The 19606-nt window shown below is 58.5% G+C and overlaps 1 protein-coding gene across 39 annotated transcripts in view; it reads left to right on the forward strand.

Annotated features, from left to right (window-relative positions):
- Positions 1-19606, forward strand: part of IFT140 (intraflagellar transport 140) — a 62438-nt gene that overhangs the window by 9021 nt on the left and 33811 nt on the right. For all 39 annotated transcript variants that reach the window (XR_014840985.1, XM_085017859.1, XM_085017852.1 and 36 more), the window contains exons 6-17: positions 336-511; positions 1112-1203; positions 1652-1758; positions 2738-2883; positions 6187-6390; positions 6526-6598; positions 7950-8041; positions 13156-13283; positions 15298-15415; positions 16148-16269; positions 17527-17671; positions 18678-18809. Coding sequence is in view for 38 of the 39 variants with exons in the window: in XM_085017859.1 (XP_084873985.1) it covers positions 336-511; positions 1112-1203; positions 1652-1758; positions 2738-2883; positions 6187-6390; positions 6526-6598; positions 7950-8041; positions 13156-13283; positions 15298-15415; positions 16148-16269; positions 17527-17671; positions 18678-18809 (1535 nt within the window). In the remaining variant the exon portion in view is untranslated. The remainder of the gene's footprint in view (positions 1-335; positions 512-1111; positions 1204-1651; positions 1759-2737; positions 2884-6186; positions 6391-6525; positions 6599-7949; positions 8042-13155; positions 13284-15297; positions 15416-16147; positions 16270-17526; positions 17672-18677; positions 18810-19606) is intronic.

Here is a 19606-nt window from a genome sequence, read left to right on the forward strand (position 1 = left end):
GGCCGAGGCCCAGGCAGGGCGAGGGCATGCAGGCAAAGCCCGGCCAGGGTGGCCTCGGCCCGTGGGTGCCAGCCCGGTGGAGGCTGCGAGTCGGGAGGTCGGCCTGCGGGTTAGGGTTGCGCAGGTGGCGGAGGGGCTGGTGGAAGGAGGACCAGCAGACCCCGGGGCCAAGGCCAAACTGACCAATGACAGCTGATTTCAGAGACAGCAGCCTTCCCGGGAACCTGCTGGCGTTTTTAAAAAGTTTCATTTATAAATGGGTGTCACTAAAATGTTCATTTGGAAGCGCCCTTGCACAGAGAGAGTGGGCTGTGGTGAGCGTCCCTTTCCCACAGGGACCGTGCACCACGTGGACGAGGAAGGCAAGACGGCCTGGGCGGTGGCCACGGACAGCTGCGTCCAGGCGCTCTTCTACGTGGACAAGAGGCAGGCACTGGTGGCTGTCACCGAGAGCCTACTGCTCTGCCTGTTCACGGTGACTCCCGAGGGTGAGGCCGCCGAGGTGCTGAAGGTGCGAGCCCGCCTCGTTCTGGGTGGGGAGTCGGTGTTCGGGAGCCACCAGCAGGGACCGTGTGCAGAGCGCATCCGGGCCTGGCGGTTGGCACTGCAGTTCCTTCCATGACGCTGCCGTGGGCGGGCATTGGTTTCCCCGAGGGGCATGTGACAGGCACAGCGGAGGTTTCCCCGTGGCTGCTCGCCCGCCTCATGGGGACACCTGGCGGCCCGGGGCTGCTCATCGCCCCAGTGCCACTTTCTGGGTTTACACCTGGGGAGTCCGTGGTCCTCGGAGGCCACAGAACCTTCTCCGAGAGGCTCTTGTCCGTGAGGAAGAGTCGGTGTTCACGGGGTCGTTTGGGCTCCCCTGTCTACACAGCAGTTGAAACGTGGTGTCTGAGTCCCATGCGCCTGGGTTCAAACCACACCTCTGCTGGCTGGTGGGCCCTGGGAGGTGTGCCGCGCCCTCGGCTGTGACAGCTGCCTCGCCAGGGCTGGCCACTCAGCGTCGCTGGCCCCGTGCCATGCAGGTGGCCGTCGTCGCCCTGGCCGGAGAAGCTGGGCCACGCTTCCCAGTGCCCACGTGCGCCTCCTTCCCGGTTGTTTCTGTCTCCAGGTGAAGCTGAGCGGGAAGACGGGTCGCCGGGCAGACGTGGCTCTGATTGAAGGCAGCCTTCTTGTGAGCGCCACGGGGGAGGCGGTGCTCAGGTGCCAGCCTGCCTCCCGGTGCCCGGGCGGGAGACTCCGGGCGAAGCAGCGACCAGCTCTGAGATGGGAGGACCGCGTCAGGGGCCTGGGCCGGGGAAGTGCGGGCCCGATGGCTCCTGCTCCCCTGCGCCTGGGCAGGTGGAACCTGCATGAGGGCTCTGGCGCCCGCCTGGCTGCTTCGGCCTCCGTGACCCCCGAGGGTCTCCCGTGGCCTCTGTGCTCAGAGCTCCTGGGGCCCGTTGTAACCCGGACTCTGTCCCTGGGACCTTCTTTGATGAACAGCTGGTCCCTTTGTCATGAACAGGGAGTCAAATAAGCTGATGGCGACATGCTTTTCTCACCTGAGTCCCAAGGGCTGGGTCTTTCCTCATTTTTGCAGTTTGCTCTGCACGTCGTGCACGGTTTAATGACTCCCCCCCACCCCCCGTCTTGCCTCCCTGTCCCGTAGGTTCTGGGACTTAGACCGAGGAGAGAATTACCTGCTGAGTCCAGAGGAGAAGTTTGGTTTTGAAAAAGGCGAGAACATAAACTGTGTTTCTTACTGTGAAGTCAAAGGTGAGACTTCGTGGAGGGAGGGAGAGAAGGGGCGGCCTCAGCCTTCGCTCTGGGCGGCAGCGACGGTGACGTGGGGTCCGGGGAGCATGGCCTCGCCTTCGCCTGCGGCGTGACTCCCTCCACTCAGCCCAGAGCCAGAGCTTTGTTGTCCCGCGTGACAGTCGAAGCCCCTGGTCAGAAACAGGAGCAGCCTGGCAGCATGAGTTAGTGTCTGTTCCTCCAGAAACACGGAGAAAAGTCAGTGTGAGAAACAGTTTATATGCAGATGTTTAAGATACGGGGGTTCCTCCTGTGGCACCGGGGTTAATGATCCGGCTTGTCTCAGCGGCAGCACGGGTTCAACCCCCAGCTCGGTGGAGAGGGTTAAGGGTCTGGCGTTGCAGCTGCAGTTGGGATTCCACCCCAGCCCAGCACGCACACCCAAACCACACACGCGCATGCACACGCGAGCATGGACACACTCACACACCAGCACGCACACCCAAACGACACATGCACACACATGAGCACAGACACACACACCCCAGCACACACACCCACAACCACTCGTGCACACACACACTCGAGCACGCATGCCCACCCTGTTGCCCGTGGTCAGGAGCTGTGAAGTAAGCCCGGGAGAGTGGGAGAGCCTGGAGCAGGGCTGAGGCTGGTACTATAGAGAGGGTGGTCAGAGAACGGGGCTTGCTCCGTGTTTATCCCTTTTTAACTCCACGCAAACTTTATTTTTTCATTTTATTATTTTTTGTCTGTTTGTTTTTCTGTCTTTTTAGGGCCACACCCATGGCGTATGGAGGTTCCCAGGCTAGGGGTCCAATCGGAGTGGTAGCTGCCGGCCTGCACCACAGCCCCAGCCACGCTGGATCCTCAGCCCGCTGAGCGAGGCCAAGGGACGAACCTGCGTCCTCATGGACGCCAGTCGGGGCCGTTAAGCGCTGAACCATGACGCAGGCTCTGGGCACTTTGTTTTCACCTCCAGGTCTTCTGGCGGCGGGGACCGACAGAGGGCGGGTAGCCACGTGGAGGAAGGTGCCAAGCGCCCCGAGCGGCCACGGGCTGGAGGGCAAGGACAGGTGGACCCTTCACGCGCCTGCTGAGCTCCCCGGAAGCATCACCCAGATAAAGGTGCGGCGTGCGGTGGCTCTCGGCAGAGCCGGGCAGTGCTGGCTCTGAGCCCGTTGTTTTCGGTGATTCAGCCTGACGTAGAAACAGCCATGGGCGAGTTCCCGCTGTGGCTTCGCAGGCTGCAAACGCGGTTGGTATCCATGAAGATGTGGGTCGGCTCCCTGACCCTGCTCAGTGGCTCAGTGGTTTAGACTCCTCTGTGGCCGTGAGCTGTGGCGTAGGTCACAGATGTGGCGCAGATCGCGTGCGGCTGTGGCTGTGGCCGGCAGCGACAGCTCTGATCTGACCCCTAGCCGTAAGCCATGAGTGCAGCCCTGGAAAGCACAAAAGAGGAAAAAAAAAAAAGGAAGGAAGGAAGGAAAATAGTTTAAAGGCCCCTTGGATCTCAGAATGCAGATGAGGGCTGGTGGGTCTGGAGGAATCTCTGTTCACCTGTTGCTGGTACCTCCCCATCCCTTTCTCACCCATTTATCTTAGAAAGAGCATTACCAAGACGGGTAACATATGCCGAACGATTTGCAGCCCATGCAGAGCTGCGCAGGCCTCACGGTATTAGCGCCTGTTCATTGCCCGGAGAGACCCTTACCTGTCAGCACCGGTCGCTGCTTTCACCCACCTCCCTGATGTGCCTGCCTTTCTGCCCACTTGGACCACAGCATGGCTCCGCTGGCTGCTGGCTGGTTGCTCCTTCACCCCCCACAGTCCCTCGGGGTGCTGACGGCTCCGCGTCCTGGGCCAGGCCCGTTTGGACGGGCGTGTGCGATCTGGGCTCTGAGCTGTGCTCTGGCCTGCGTGGAGCTGGCTGCTCTCTTGACACTTCCTCCTCTTCACGCACCAGCCTCCGCTGTCCTCAGGTGTGTCCTTGGGCTTGAACCTGCCAGGTTCTGGTTCAAAGTCACTTGTTCTTCTTTTTGTCTTTTTACGGCCGCGTCCATGGCACATGGAGGTTCCCAGGCCAGGGGCTGAATCAGAGCTGCAGCTTCGGGCCTACACCATAGCTCATGGCAACACGGGATCCTTAACCCACTGAGCAAGGCCAGGGATCAAATCTTTGTCCTCACGGATGCCAGTCAGATTCGTTAACCACTGAGCCATGATGGGACCTCCCAAAGTCACTTCCGTGGGGCGTTCTCTGGACCGCCTTGCCCCTCCGGGAAGGGTCCGGAGCGTGGGGGTGGGCGGAGTAGCTGGCTCCTCTCGGGGGACTCCTGCTGCAGAGCCGGGAGCCGGACACACCAGACTCTCGGTGAGGCACGAGTTGGGGTGAGGGCCTGGGAACCTCTGCCCTGTGGGTCCCACACCCACCAGGCACTGGCGTCTGCCAAGCTGAGGTGGGTGGGGCCACAGACACTGTTCCTCTCTCTGGATTTAGGGCATGTTCCTCGTTTACCCGTACCCAAACCCAGAGCAATGGACGGCTGTGTTTTCACCATTTTCCCAGTTGTGCCCAGTCCGTCTATACGGTTCCTCACCTGCCACCTGGACGTTGTCACAGATCTGCTCTGAGTGGGGTTTTTACAGTAAAATGTACTGAATCCACATTAATCAGGAAACAAAGACTTAGAGAGTAACGAGTCTAGGGAGACCTTAGAGGAATTTCCCACGTTACCTTTAGATCTTCGTCTCAGGTCATAAATGAACACAGTTTCTAGATGAATTTACAAGTTAAATATTGCAAACATTAGGTCAGAATAACGGGCTAAAAAGGCAGTATACTCAGGTCTGTAGAGAAAGTGTAACTTTCTCAGGTTCAAGTAATAAAATTAGTTGCAAAAGCAGAGGGACAGTTTTGACCCCAGAAGAATACTTCATATAGAGCAGCAGCGAAGAGGAAGCCAGAATTAAAGGAAAACTGAGCAGAGTAAATGTGCCCTTTAAAGGCCTGATCAGAGCACCAACATTTCCTGATTTTCTTCTCTTTTCTTTTTGTTCTGTCTTTTTGTCTTTTTAGGACTACACCCGCGGCACATGGAGGCTCCCAGGCTAGGGGTCAAATCAGAGCTACAGCTGCCAGCCGACACCACAGCCACAGCCACACCAGATCCGAGCAACATCTGTGACCTACACTACAGGTCATGGCAACTCTGGATCCTTAACCCACTGGGCAAGGCCAGGGATCGAACCCACAACCCCATCGTTCCTAGTCGGATTCATTTCTGCTGCGCCACGATGGGAACTCCTCCTGATTTTCAGTGCATGGTTTTTTCTTCATCTTAACACTGAAGTTGACATTCCAGTCTCCCAGGTGATGTGTACATTTCAAGCATTGGTTTTTGTTTTCTGTGGAAGAAGCAATATTTACATAGGAAGCTATTGTTTTAAACTGATGGTTAATTTTACATTTTAAATTTAGTGATACTTTGGAATCAAAGACAAGAAAACTCACATTTATAAGAAAAATATTAAGTATGTCATTGGAGGAGTTCCTGTCGTGGCACAGGGGTTAACGAACCTGACTAGGAACCATGAGGTTGCGAGTTCCATCCCTGGCTGTGCTCAGTGGGTGAAGGATCTGGCGTTGCCACGAGCTGTGGTGTAGGTCACAGACATGGCTCGGATCTGGCGTGGCTGTAGCTGTGGCGTAGGCTAGCAGCTGCAGCTCCGTCTCGACCCTGGACTGGAAACTTCCATGTGCTACAGGCACGGCCATAAAAAGAAAAAATTACAGAAGTAGCATTTGGTGTCACTCGACAAAAGCTGGTTAGTTTCCTACAGTGTGTAAATTTGCTATCCATTTATAAAAAATAGACACCCCTAACTTAACATCAGAAAACTAAACTCTAGGAGATGCTCGGGTGTTCCCACTGAGGTGCAGTGGAAGTGAATCCGACTAGGAACCATGAGGATGTGGGTTCGATCCCTGGCCTCACTCAGTGGGTTAAGGATCCGGTGTTGCCATGAACTGTGGTGTAGGTCACAGATGCGGCTCGGATCTGGCATTGCTGTGGCTGTGGTGTAGACTGGCAGCTGCAGCTCCAATTAGACCCCCTAGCCTGGGAACCTCCATATGCTGCAGGTGTGGCCGTGAAAAGCATAAAAAAAAAAAAAAAAAAAAAAAAAGATGCTTAACCAACCAGTCAGGCCAGACACGAGTCAGAATAACCACACAACTCGACCCCCGGATTCAACTCGCAGTGTTGGCATTTTATAGTTTTGCTACAAATTTCACATTTTATGCATATACATTTTTCAAATCATATCTTAAGCAAGGAGGAGAAATAGTGTGAGTCCTCGCGTTTGTAACGTTGCCCTGACTGCTCCTCTCTTCCCTTCCCTCGGGGTGCTGTCGCCTGCGGAACGAAGTGGGGGTCCAGGAAGAGCCTTCTGGCCGTGACCAGCAGCAGCTCCGTCGTGGTCCTCCGCGAGCAGGCCGTGTCCTCGCACTTCCACCAGCAGGTGGCCGTGGTGCAGGTCTCCCCACGCCTGCTCAGCGTGTCCTGCCTGTCAGCGGGGACGACGCACTATCTGCACACCGACATGCACGTCAGCGGGGTGTTTGCCACCAAGGTCACTTCCGGGGTGACCCTGGGGCCGGGGCGGGGCTCGGCGATGTGGACAGAAAGGCCCAGTGGGGCGTCAGAGTCGGGAGCACCCAAAGGCCCAGCGGACGGGCGGCTTTTTAATTTCCGTGCCGCTTTTTAGGATGCTGTTGCCGTCTGGAACGGGAAGCAGGTGGTGATCTTTGAGGCTTCCGGGGCCGTGTTCCGGAGTGCAGGTGCGTCTCCTCAGACCCCAGGAGCTCTTGGCACCTGCGTTGTCCTCTCGCCGTCTGCTGGAGCAGGGGGCCCTGTGCGGTGGGCAGAGGGCTGGCCCGGGGCCATGGGGAGGCCCTCGTGCCACTTCCCGTCCCTAGGCCTGCCTCTCTAGAGCCAGTGCTGCTGCTCCAGCCCGTGCAGCCAGGGCCCCCCGGCGTCCCTGCTGAGCCCAGCCGAGGTGAGACGGTCAGACGGCTGGGAAGTGAGGCCGCAGGCACGTGTGTACTCTCGGGGAAAGGCGCACACACCTGACCCCTGCGCTCGGCCCGGCGGTGATTCTCCGGGTGCCGACCAGGGCCAGCCTCCGTGTGAAGAGTTCAGGCTGGATCCTCGGAGTTGCCCCCCCGCCACCCGCCCCATCCATCTGGCTCTCCAGCTGCTTCACTTTCTCTTCGGGGCTGCTGTAATGATGACCACAAAGTGGGTGGCTGTTCGGGAAAGTTACTCTCTCCTGGTTCTTGTGGCCAGATGGCCAGAGTCAGGTCCACTGGCCAGGACCACAGTGTTGGCAGGGCTCCAGAGGCTCCAGGGATGGCTCTGCTCCTTGCTCCTCACTGCTTTGGGTGGCTGCCAGCAATCCTTGGCGGGCGGTCGTGTCACTCGTCTCTGCCTCCACTGTCACATTGTTCCTCTCTAAAAATCTGCCTCCCAGAGTTCTGGTCAGAGCTCAGCGATTAGCGAACCTGACTAGTATCCATGAGGTTGCAGGTTCAATCCCTGGCCTTGCTCAGTGGGTTAAGGATCCAGCATTGCCGTGAGCTGTGGTGTAAGTCAAAGACTCAGCTCAGATCCTGCGTTGCTGTGACTGTGGTGTAGGCCGGCAGCTCCAGCTCGGATTGGACCCCTAGCCTGAGAACTTCCATATGCCACGGGTGTGGCCCTAAAAGACCAAAAAACAAACCCTACCTCCCTTTTATAGGGATGCTTGTGATTCATTTCTGGCCGACCTGCATAATCCAAAATAATCGTCTCATCTCTAAACCGTGGCGTCTTAGGCCCTGTTAGCTATATTCATAGGTTGCAGGGATCAGGACCTGATATCTTTGGGGGACGTCTTCCAGCCCAGCAGTGCAACCGGGCTGCGCTCCACAGCGGCCAGGTGACAAGGCTGCCGCTGTGCCGCAGCGCCGCCCCTCCGGCCATCTCACTGCAGTTCCCTGGCGGTCGGTCTTTCCTGCTAGATTCCAGTCTTCTCATCATCAGTTGCTCTGCCAGTTGCTCTAATGTTCACGTGCAGATGCTTTTCAAACTCCGAGGCACGGTGCCAAGACTAGCTGCTGCTGAGGTGATGTGTATCTTTTTTTTTTTTAGGTTCCTTTCTGTGTGAGTCTCCAGTGTTAGCCATGCATGAAGAAAGCGTTTATACAGTGGAGCCAAACCGAGTCCAAGTTCGAACCTGGCAGGTAAGCTGCTGCTCTCGAGCAAGCGGCCTGTCAGGCTAATGACAGAGCAGAGGGCTTCATTAGTATTAAGTATTAGTATTTGTCTTTTTAGGGCCGCACCCGAGGCACATGGAGGTTCCCAGGCTACGCGTGGAAACGGAGCTGTAGCCGCCAGCCTACGTCACAGTCACAGCAATGCTCCAGATCCGAGCCACATCTGCGACCTACACCACAGCTCATGGCAACACCAGATTCTTGACCCACTCACCAAGGTTCCTGCGGTCTCATGGATACTAGTTGGGTTTGTTAACCACTGAGCCACGATGGGAACTCCAAGACAGGGCAGAGTTCAAAATGCCATCTCTAGAGTTCCCCTTGTGGCTCAGTGGTAGGAACCCAGCTAGTATCCATGAGGATGCAGGCTCAATCCTTGGCCTTGCTCAGTGGGTTAAGGATCCAGCATTGCCGTGAGCTGTGGTGTAGGTTGCAGACACAGTTCAGATTCTGCGTTACTGTGGCTGTGCTGTAGGTCGGCAGTTGCAGCTCCAATTTGACCTCTAGCCTGGGAACCACCATATGCCACAGGTGTGCCCCCCCCCAAAATGGAAAAATAAATAAAATGCCGTCTATAAATCAAGCCAGATCAGGTTCCCCCAATGGCTAGTGGTGAAAACGGATTCTTGGAGAGCTGTTCCGTCTACAGCTGTCGTGACGTCAGATGCAGGGAGGCGGGGCAGTGGCCTTTTGGGGTGAAAAGGACCACACAGCTGGATCTTGGGTGCGTGGGGTTGTGACGGGGAGGAAACGTTTGTGTTTAACATGCATCCTGAGGGCTGAGGGGCCATCAGTTCAGGACACGTCTTTAGATCGACCTCTCCCTGCATGTGGCTTTAGGTGAGGCCAGGATGGGAACAATGTGAGCCTCCAAGACAGCAGGCCTCTGGCACGCATCCTCTTCTATCCCGGGGGTGTGTGGTGAGCAGACCACCCCTGCCTGCCCACGTCCCAGGCACACCTGCCGGCTGCCGGGGCTGACACAGTGCATTAGTTTCCCAAGCCTGCCGGGGCACGTGGTCACAAGTTGAGTGCCTTAAAACAGTAGAAATTTATGGAGCTCCCGCTGTGGCACACTGGGGCTGGCAGCATCTTGGGAGTGCTGGGACATGGGTTCGATCCTCAGCCCAGCACAGCGGGTTAAGGACCTAATGTTGCCGCAGCCGTGGCTTAAGTCATGACTGTGGCTCGGATCTGATCCCTGGCCCAGGAGCTCCATGTGCCTCAGGGCAGCCAAAAATGAGAAAACAAAAGCAAAAAAAAACACATGGAAATTTATTTTCCACACAGTTCAGGAGGCCAGAGTGCAAAATCTAGGCGTGGACAGGGCTGTGTCATTCTGAGGGAGAATCCCTCCCACACCTCTTGAAGCCTCTGCTGTTGCTGGCATCCCCTGTGTTCTCAGCCTGCCATCACTTCACTCCAGCCCGCGCTTCCATCTTTACATGGCCTTGGCCCTGTGTCTTAGGACACTCGTCCTCGGATTTAGGGTCCACCCTAATCCAGAGTTGGACAACTGCATCATGGCGTAGTGGAGACGATCCCGGGTCTCGCTCAGTGGGTTGCAGATCTGGCGTTGCCATGAGCTGTGGTGTAGGTCACAGATGTGGCTCGGATCTGATGTTGCTGTGGCTATGGTGTAGGCCGGCAGCGGTAGCTCAGATTGGACCCCTGGCCTGGGAACCTCCATGTGCTACGGGTGTGGCCCTAAAAAAGCAAAAACAAACAAACAAAAAAACAAAAAGTTATCTCCCTTTGAGATCCTTAGTTATTTCTGCAAAGGCGTTTCTTCCACATTTATGTCAGGCGGACGTATCTCTCCATCTCTCCAGGGCTGCCTGTAACACAATACATGAACTGGGTGTCATGCATCAGTGTTGAGAACGCCTGTGATGGCACTGGTTTTAGCTCAGTGTGACTGCTTTGTCCAGCTCTGAGTTCTTTCCTGGGGTCTAGCGTTTGGTCTCCCAGGGCTGCCGCATCCGTATCTAGCACGCTGCTCTTCCACTCCTCTGTTCAGCATTACTCAAGGAGCTTCCATGGAGTTCCGCCTTCTAGGAGGAGGGTCCGACGGTAATGGGTCACACTGAAGCTGGAGGGGGTGAGACGTGTTGCAGGGGGAGCACTGGGATAGAGACCTGCCGTGCCAAGGAAGCCACCCACAGTCCCTGAACCTCCTGGGGGACACGCGTGGGGAGGGAGCTGGGGCCTGGGGAGACCCCCGGCCCCTTTCAGGTCAGAGGGGAGTCGGAGAGGCTAGAGCGAAGGAGGGTTGGGCCTGGCAGGGCATCAGCTGAAGAAAGAGTGCCTTGCACGATGCTGAGGGTGGTGTTGGAACGTCAGCTGCAGACGTGAGCCGAGGTAGGGAGGCCCTGCCTAAAGACAGATGAAGGGGCAGCTGGCTGTCAGAGGAAAGTCCTCCAGAACTGGAGGGTAGAAGGCAAGCGAGGAAGGAAAGGCCAGTGGGCAAGAGTGAAATGTTCACTGGGGAGAAAACGAAAGGCCTGCCGGGAAAGAACGATAGGCCTGCTGGGAAGGGCCGAAAGGCATGCTGGGAAAGAACGATAGGCATGCTGGGAAGGGGTGAGAGGTCAGCTGGGAAGAGAGAGGGCTGAGGAGTGTCTGACCCTAGAGGGCCTGGAGTTGAGCCTGTTTTGTTGATTTTCTTTTCTTTCTTTCTTCTTTTTTTTTTTTTTTTTTTGGCCTTTTTTTGTCTTTTTTGTGTTTTAGAGTTACACTCATGGCATATCTATGGAGGTTCTCAGGCTAGGGGTCTCATCGGAGCTACAGCTGCTGCTCTGCACCAGAGCCACAGCAACATCAGATCCGGGCCGCATCTGCGACCTACCCCACAGCTCACGGCAACGCCGGATCCTTAACCCACCGAGCGAGGCCGGGGATGGAACCTGCATCCTCAGGTTCCTAGTTGGATTCGATCGCCACTGTGCCACGACGGGAACTCCTGTTTTGATTTTCCCTGGGCAGGGGGCCGGCTGGAGTCGGCAGTTCAGGGTGTGCTGAGAGGCTGGGGCAGAGGGAGGAATGGAGGAGGAAGTGAGTTGTCTCGTTTGCTGTCTGGGCTGACGTGGTACCTTGAGCTGGAGAGTACAGGGGCGAGCCTGAGGCCCCTCGGACACCCTTCGGGGGCGTCCCAGAGCCAGCTGGAAACACTGCTCTGAAGCAGCAGTTTGGGAGTTTGGACGTAAAGAGGAGTGTCGAAGCGATGTGGAAGATCAGGCGTTCCAGAGTTCACCTGGGACCAGCGTGTAAGGAGCAGCAGGGGAGGAGTCGGGCGCAGGAACCTGAGACCCACTGTCCCCACTCTGTCACTCAGCTGTGGTCTGACTCAGTCGTTAGCTCATTCTACAAATGTGTATTAAGCGCCCACTGGGTGCATGGAAATGAAGATGAGATTCTTTGGTTTGGCGCTCATCCCCACGCTGTTCCCTCTCACCCTGAGTTTCCTGGACCCTTATTCCACTTCCTGGCCTGCTCCATGGGTCTCTGCGCCTGGCCTCAGGAGCCCACTAAGTTCTGTTGGAACCCCTCACCCTCTAGCCTGCCTCCAGCTCTCCGCTGCACTGGGCCTGGCCTCCATCTGCTGCTCGCTCGCTGCCCAGGCCGACACTCACTGAGCGTTGGTTTAATTGAGCCAGGCCTCTCTCACCTCCGAGGAGGCAGGTCCATTTGTCTTAAAGACCCACAAAAGCCTAAGCTTGGCTGGGCCCGTGGCCACCCTTTCCCGAAAGCTATTAGGTAGAGGAACACTTTTTTTTTAATTTTTTTTAATTTTATTTATTTATTTATTTATTTTTGTCTTTTGTCTTTTTGTTGTTGTTGTTGCTATTTCTTGGGCTGCTCCCGCGGCATATGGAGGTTCCCAGGCTAGGGGTCTAATTGGAGCTGCAGCCTCCAGCCTACGCCAGAGCCACAGCAACGTGTGGTCCGAGCCGCGTCTGCAACCTACACCACAGCTCACGGCAACGCCGGATCGTCAACCCACTGAGCAAGGGCAGGGACCGAACCCGCAACCTCATGGTTCCTAGTCGGATTCGTTAACCACTGCGCCACGATGGGAACTCCCTAATTTTTTTATTATAGTTGATTTACAGTGTTCTGTCAATTTTTGCTGTACAAAGAGTGACACTTTAAAACAAAGGATTTGGAACTACCCATGGTTTAAAATCCTCCACAGTCTCCCAGTTTCACTTACAACAAAATCTGACGCGTCACCTTGATCCCACGTGACCTCTGCTCACTGCCTGCCTCGCCGGCCAAGGTCCTTCCTGTGCCAGTGGGCTTTCTCCCCCTGGGCCGCCAGACACAGGTCTCCAGTAGCTCCTCCACACTCTCCGTTCACGTTTGCCCCCCAGACAAGGCCTGTTTTTCAGGCGTTTATTGGAGAGTGATGCACTCATAGGAAAGTGAGCAGGCCGTGTGTGCAGCTCAGTGAGGTTTCCCACATGGACACGCGCAGGATGGGGTCACTTCCCTTCCGCTCGCAGCCTCCCCCAGACACTAGCCACACAGTTGGTTTCATCGGGGTGTTAAGATAAGGCCCCGCAGACAGCGCCCAAAGACCACCCCAAGCAGGTGACATTCACCATCTCACTGCTCTCGACGGTTTCGTGGGACTGTCCCGGCCATCAGCTGACTGCACTGGCCCAGGCTGAGTGACGTGTGCACCTGCTTATTCACCTGGCTGCTGTCTGTCTCCCCTTCTGACCGTTAGCACCGGGGACCCCCAAGGGCGGGGCCCCGTCCTCCCAGGATGGGGTGAGATTCCAGCAGCGGCCGGGCCTTTGAATAGCGCTTCCTTTTTATGTCTTTTTAGGGTTGCGCCCACAGCATATGGAGGTTCCCAGGCTAGGAGTCCATTTGGAGCTACAGCATCGCGGGAGCCAAGCCGTGTCTGCGACCTACACCACAGCTCACAGCGATGCCAGATCCTTAACCCCCTGAGTGAGGGCAGGGATCAAACCCATGTCCTCACAGATGCCAGTCAGGCTCGCTAACCCTGCACCACGGCGGGAGCTCTGAATAATGCTTCCTGAACTCCCGTGCCTCCTCTTCCTCCTCAGGGGACCGTGAAACAGCTGCTGCTCTTCTCCGAGACGGAGGGGAACCCGTGCTTCCTGGACGTCTGCGGAAATTTCCTGGTTGTGGGGACGGACCTGGCTCACTTTAAAAGCTTTGATCTTTCCCGAAGGTACAGTTTTTGTCCAAATAAAAGTATTAGGCTTTTAAAATTAGGAGATAGTATGGTGGGTGGGAAGTGGAGCGGGCCCAGCAAACTCTTTTATGTTGTCATTTCAGCATCAATGTGCCAGTTACTTTTTTTTTTTTTTTTTTTTTTTGTCTTTTTTTGTTTTTTGTCTTTTTGTTGTTGTTGTTGTTGCTATTTCTTGGGCCGCTCCTGCGGCATATGGAGGTTCCCAGGCTAGGGATTGAATCGGAGCTGTAGCCACCGGCCTACGCCAGAGCCACAACAACGCGGGATCTGAGCCGCGTCTGCAACCTACACCACAGCTCACAGCAATGCCGGATCCTTAACCCACTGAGCAAGGGCAGGGACCGAACCCGCAACCTCATGGTTCCTAGTCGGATTCGTTAACCACTGCGCCACGACGGGAACTCCCGCCAGTTACTTTTTTGAATTGACACTTTAAAACATAAAGGATTTGAAACCGCTTGTAGCTTAAAACTCTCCAGAGTTTTGTAAAACCCGCCTACATCTTTTTTTTTTTTTTTTTTTTTTTTTTTGCTTTTTGCGGCTGCACCCACCTGCAGCACATGGAAGTTCCCAGGCTAGGGGTCAAATCAGAGCTGCAGTTGCCAGCCTACAGCACAGCTCGCAGCAACACAGGATCCTTAACCCACTGAACAAGGCCAGGGATCGAACCTGCATCCTCCTGGATGCTCGTTGGATTTGTTTCTGCTGCGCCCCAAGAGGAACTCCTGGATGCCTATGTCTTGTTTTAAATTCTGGTTCTGTGTGCTGTGGGGAGGGAGCAGCATCACTGTGTGCTGGACGCAGGCACAGGATGCGTGGAAGGTTGTAGCACAAAGTCGGCCTCAACATCTGCAAATTTAAAAAATCTTTTAGTTCAGGGGATCCCAGGATGGAACGCAGACCAGGCGGGACAACCCACTGAGTCACAGGCGCAGAACCATCTCCCTGGGCACCGGGTGCTGCCTGGGTCCCTGCAGGGCTGAGCGGGACGGGAGACAAAGGCTCAGGGCCGCACACGGCACGCGCTCGGGATGAGGTCACTGCCCCCGGGCCGCGGGGAGCCAGTCCCGCTGCCGTCCAGGCTGGACGGGAGGGGGCCCCGTGAGAGGCGGGCTGCTCACTCGGGAGGAGGCTCCGGGTCGGCAGGGGCGGAGGCCGGAGCGACCCCCGTGCTGATGCTTTAGAGGCAGAGACACAGGTCCGAAGGCTGAAGCCGTGTGGACCCTTGTGTGGAGCCGGAAGGATGCGTGTAAAGATAACCGCGGAGGCACACTGGTTAGACACACACGTCCCGGCTCTGTCGGCCGAGGGGGCCCGTGGGCAGTGACACCCCAGGAGCAGCAAGCACACCCCGTGCCCGGATCTGCTCTGAGTCCTTCTCCAGTAAAAGGAGCCGGCTCCTCAGGGCGGGGCAGTGATTCGGGGCCGAGGCAGGACACACACAGGATGGAGCCCCGGAGACAAGACGGTTAAATGTCCCGTGGGGCCTGGACGGGGGCCCGGGGCACAAAGGGGCACGGGGGGCGGGGTGGAGTGAGGAGACAAACGTGAAGGAAGCAAAAAGTCACCCGGAGCTTCCGCCACACACCGGCGTCACTAACGATGGCAACAAACTAGAAACAACTGCCGGGGCGAGTTGAGTAGCTTTTAGTTTATCCTCTGATGGGGAGGCTCAGCTGTGAAGAGCTGGGCTGCCGAGACCCTGGCCGGAAGCGTCTCCCTGTGAGAAGGAACCAGGGTACCTGCCGTGGTTGTTCCTAAAACACCTGCACAAGCCCCTGGAGCTGGGATAAAGTGTGTCGATGACGCCTGGACCAAAAATTTAAAAATAAACTCCCCTGTGTCCTGAGGTTAGCCCAGGCCCGGGTCTCACGTAACCCAGGGGAGAGCGGCTGGGCCCCAGCAGAGCTCAGGCCTGTGGCCACGTTCCAGGCCTCCGTCGCCAGCCGTCCCCATGGCCGTGCCACTGAGACTGCGTCCCTCCCCGCAGAGAGGCGAAGTTGCACTGCTGCGGCAAGAGCCTGGCCGAGCTGGTGCCAGGTGCGGGGGGCATGGTCTCGCTCAGGTGCAGCGCCAGTGGCAGCAAGATCAGCATCCTCCTCAGCAAGGTGGGCCCTCCCACAGGTCCTTCTGCCCTTCCCGTGCCCAGGGCGCCCGCCTGCCCGCCTCGCCTCTGCCTGGGGCCGCCCGGCCTCCCCTCTTCTTGGCCCCCATCTTGGCAGAGCCCCTGCTCTTTTCTGCTGGCTGCTTTTTTCTGTCACCCCGCTAAATTGGCAGGGCGCGAGGGGTGGGGGGACAGTGGACGGACCTTTGAGCCTCTTGCTTGGAGAGAGGGGCAACTTGAGAGTGGAGGCCAGCGGCAGGGTCGCTGGTCAGGGGGAGCCGGTGCCTCGCGGCCCGCCCGTGTCCACCTCCTCGCTCCTTGACTCGGGGTTGATTTCGGGGTGCCCTCCCCATACGAGGCACTCTGCGGGCGCCTGAGCACAAACTGACGGGTTAGGTGGGGCCCAGCCCCTCCCCTGAGGATGAGCAGGCTTGATCCACGTGGAGGTCGATGGCCCTGGTGAGAGTGGGGTGTCGCGGTGCCCGGGGCTAGCGGGCAGCAGCCGGGGGCACTGCTCTCAGGGGCCTTTGGAGGCTCCCAGGGGAGGTGGCGGTTGAGCTGGGCTGCGGACTCTCCAAGTGGGTGGGGGTGGGGGGGCACCACCCTGCCCAGGCCCTGGAGCCGAGGCCCTGGCAGACACGAGGCCTCGCCAGGGTCCAGGTCCCTGAGGCAGGCCCCCAGGGGCGGCCGGGGGACCCCAGCGGCCAGTCTCCTGAGCCCTGGCCCCCTCCCCTAGGCTGACCACAGCCCCGATTCCAAAATCTGCTTCTATGACGTGGACACGGACACGGTGAGCGTCCTCGACCTCAAGACGGGCCAGGCTGACGGGATTGAGGCCTCGACTGGGCAGGAAACGAAGTAAGTAGCCCGGCCGAGTGAAATTTGGGAGGATTTCGTTGGAAAACATGATGAAAGCGACACCCAGTCCTTTGTGGGCCTCGAGGGGGGTTGCCAAGTGTATGTTGCACTTGGAGGTGCTCCCCGGTGGCCCGAGGTGGAGACAGAGGCGGAGCCGAGCCAGAGCCCTGGGCGGTCTGGGCAGCCTCCAACCTGTCTGCCAGGCTCCGAGGTTCTGGGGTCGTTGCGGGGGACCCCGAGCTTCCGAAAGTGCCATAACTCAGGTGCCCACGAGAGCAGCCGCGAGGCCCGGGGCCCCGTCAGCGGCTGGTGGCGGGGAGGGTGTTTCTGGAGCACAGGGATTTTTCCCTGGGAGGGCACGGGTCACGCGAGGTTCCTTCTGCTGCCACGGAGACGGTCGTGGAGGCTGTGCCCACACTCCCTCTGCCCGCCCGTCGCGCAGGGGCCAGGGGGCGCTCGGGGCTGATCAGGACGGCCCTGGGGCCTGCCTGTGCTCCTGTGACGGCCCCCTCCCCTCCCTCTCGCCCCCATGCTCCCATCTCTCTCAGGTTCAGAATCTTCTCTGGAACCTTCTCTCCCCTGGCAGCTTTGACGCACACCTGCTGGGGCCCCACTTGCACGCCCCGTCTAGGCCACTTCTCTGTCTGCACAACACCCCCTTGGGTTTCTTAGCCTCGCTCCCCAAGAGCAGAGACCCGTGTCTGTCACCGGGTCCAAAACCGTGAAGTAACCTTCCCTTTCACGTCGCCATCCACCGGTCTCGTGTCCACTGCGCCCACCCACCGCCAGGCATCCTGGGAACCCAGGAGCGCCTCCATCCCCCTGCGGCTTCCCGTGGGCCCAGGCGCAGGGAAGGGGCGCGGTGACCCCGGCAGGGGCGGGGGCAGGAGCAGGGCTCCTGCCCAGCAGCTCAGGCACGTGGCGCCCGTCCCGGATGTCACGCTTCTCCAGGTGGCGGTCGGGGGAGGCTGGCCGTTTTCTGTCAAGGGCCTGCCCTCTTTTGAGACCTGTTCTGTGCTGCCCCACCCCGTTGTCCCCCTGTTGTACTGTGGGCTGGGAAACGGGGAGTTTCTGAGATGCAAGGGAACCGGCCAGATGGCTGGGCCATCTCCACCCTGTGCGACCCACCTGCCGGGCCGGGCACCCTTCACGGGCTGAAGGAACGTGAGCAGACGCCTGCGCCACGGGCCTGGGCCGCAGAAGCTGAGTGGGGCCCGCCGCCGGGTGCAGAGGCCGAGCGCAGTCTTTCTCTTTCAGGAGCCAGGCCCTGGGGGACGAGAGGCTGACGGATCTTGTGCCCGTGAGCCACTTCTGGGACCAGAGCGAGCCCAGGCTGTTCGTGTGTGAGGCCGTGCGGGAGGCACCAGACGCCGACAGGAGGGCCCCGGCCGAGCGCCCCCCGGTACGCGCGCTGGGGTGTCTGTGCTTAGGCGCGGGGACCATGGCAGGCTCCTCGGCCTCCCGGCCTGGCCCCCAGGGAGGCTCTAAGGGGTGGATTCCAGGAGCAAGGGTGCACCCCGGGGTGCCTGGGACCGGCCCCACCTGCCACAGGCTGTTTTCTCTCAAGGGCAGAGGAGTTGACAGGGACTCGGCCCTCGCTGGCCGCATGTCCCGTGGCCCCGCTGCTGAGCCACCTCCTCATTCCTTCCCCGGAAGAGATGGCCTCCTCGCCTCGGCCACCACCCTGCGCCCCCAGCACCCACTCCCGCCCGCCTCTCCCTGGGAGGGCCCGGGACACCTTCCAAGTCTGGCAAAGCCCGGGGCTGCTGGTGCCTCTGTGACCCACCTCGTTCCAAGAGGGGTCATACATGGGGTCCCAGGGGGTCTGCAAAGGCTGACTCGGCTCCCGCCGGAGGGACTTCCCTCCAGGATGCAAGAGTCTGCAGCTCCGAGGTTTCTGTGCCCTGGTGGTTTCTCTGACCCAGTCCGGTCCTTGGGTCCCCATCCTTGGGTCTGTGTGGTGAGAGGGGGCCAGGTGACCTCCGTGTCTCTGAGGTGGGGATGCCAGGAGAGAGGGCGAGGGCGCCAGGCATTCAGGGAGGGTGGTGAGGAATGGAGGCATCACCCCGCAGGGGCCCCTCTCGCGCCCTCCCCGGGCCCAAGTGCAGAGCAGAGGCTTCGGGTCAGCTGAGGCGAGGAAGGGCAGCCCCTGAAGCCCGGGGGCTCCTGAGTTTCGGTCCCATTGCGGGTCGGGTGTAGCGGTTCTCAGGCCAGAAGGGGCATCAGATCACAGTGGCGCCAGCGTGGTGGGCACATGCCAAGGAGGAGGAGGAGGAGGAGGAGGGCTGTGTCCGTGTCCGCGCCTCTGCTTTCTCTGCATTTTATGTAAATGCCCCGGCACTGAAATGGGATTGGACGCGAAACGGTGCAGCCACTGCCAGACTGAGACAGATGCTGTCCCGCTGCAGGCGGATGTGTTGGTCCTGGCCTTCTTCGTGACCGAAGAGCACGGCTTCCTGTTGCAGGAGAGCTTCCCCCGGCCTCCTGCCTTCCAGACGCTCCTGGGGGTCCAGGTGCCCTATTACTACTTCACGAGAAAGGTAGGAGCCCCGCGGGCGCGCGCAGCCATGTCCCCACGCCCCCTGCCTGCCGTGTCCAGGTGTCCACATGGGGACGAAGTAGGCAGGCGTTGCTCTTGGGACGAGCTGCAGAACCGCGAGGGGTGCCCTTCAGCTTTCCTGTCTTCTTTGTAAATAGTCTCTCTGCTTTTTAAAAGTCACACGGTCTCGTGTTCAGTATTCACTGTAGGAAAACCAGGAGTTGAGATAAAGAACTGGAGAGTAGGATGGAGCCCATCTCTGGGGCCCCGGCCCGCAGAGGGGCTCGTGGGGAAGGGCTGGCAGGCAGCCTTTCAGGGCTTTCTGTCCTCAGCCTATGTGTGTACGTGTTACACATGTGGGGTTTTGGTTTTGTTCTTTTTGCTTTTTAGGACCGCATCCGTGGCACATGGAGGTTTCCAGGCACGAGGTTGAATGGGAGCTGCAGCTGCCGGCCTCCACCGCAGTCACAGCCACACCAGATCTGAACCGCGTCTGCGACCTGCAGCACAGCTCACGGCAACGCGGATCCTTAACCCACTGAGCAAGGCCAGGGGTCGAACCCGCAACCTCATGGATGCTGGTTGGGCTCATTAACCGCTAAGCCACAATGGGAACTTCCAGTGAGGGTGTGTTTTTACATTTTTGATCTCAGAGGGCTGTTTTCAGCACCCTCCCCCAGCAAACCTGTCTCAGACGAGCTATTTGCCCTCCCTGGGACTTGTCTCCGCTGCCTGGTCCTGACCCCATCTCAGCATGGGGGCGGGGGCTGCATCTGGGAGGGAGCGGAGTGGCCAGAG

The sequence above is a fragment of the Sus scrofa genome, chromosome 3 (genome assembly GCF_054392235.1).
Source record: "Sus scrofa isolate SSC_HxYL_T2T_F1_AM1 chromosome 3, Sscrofa_HxYL_maternal_Yorkshire_Landrace_v2.0, whole genome shotgun sequence".
NCBI lineage: Eukaryota > Metazoa > Chordata > Mammalia > Artiodactyla > Suidae > Sus > Sus scrofa.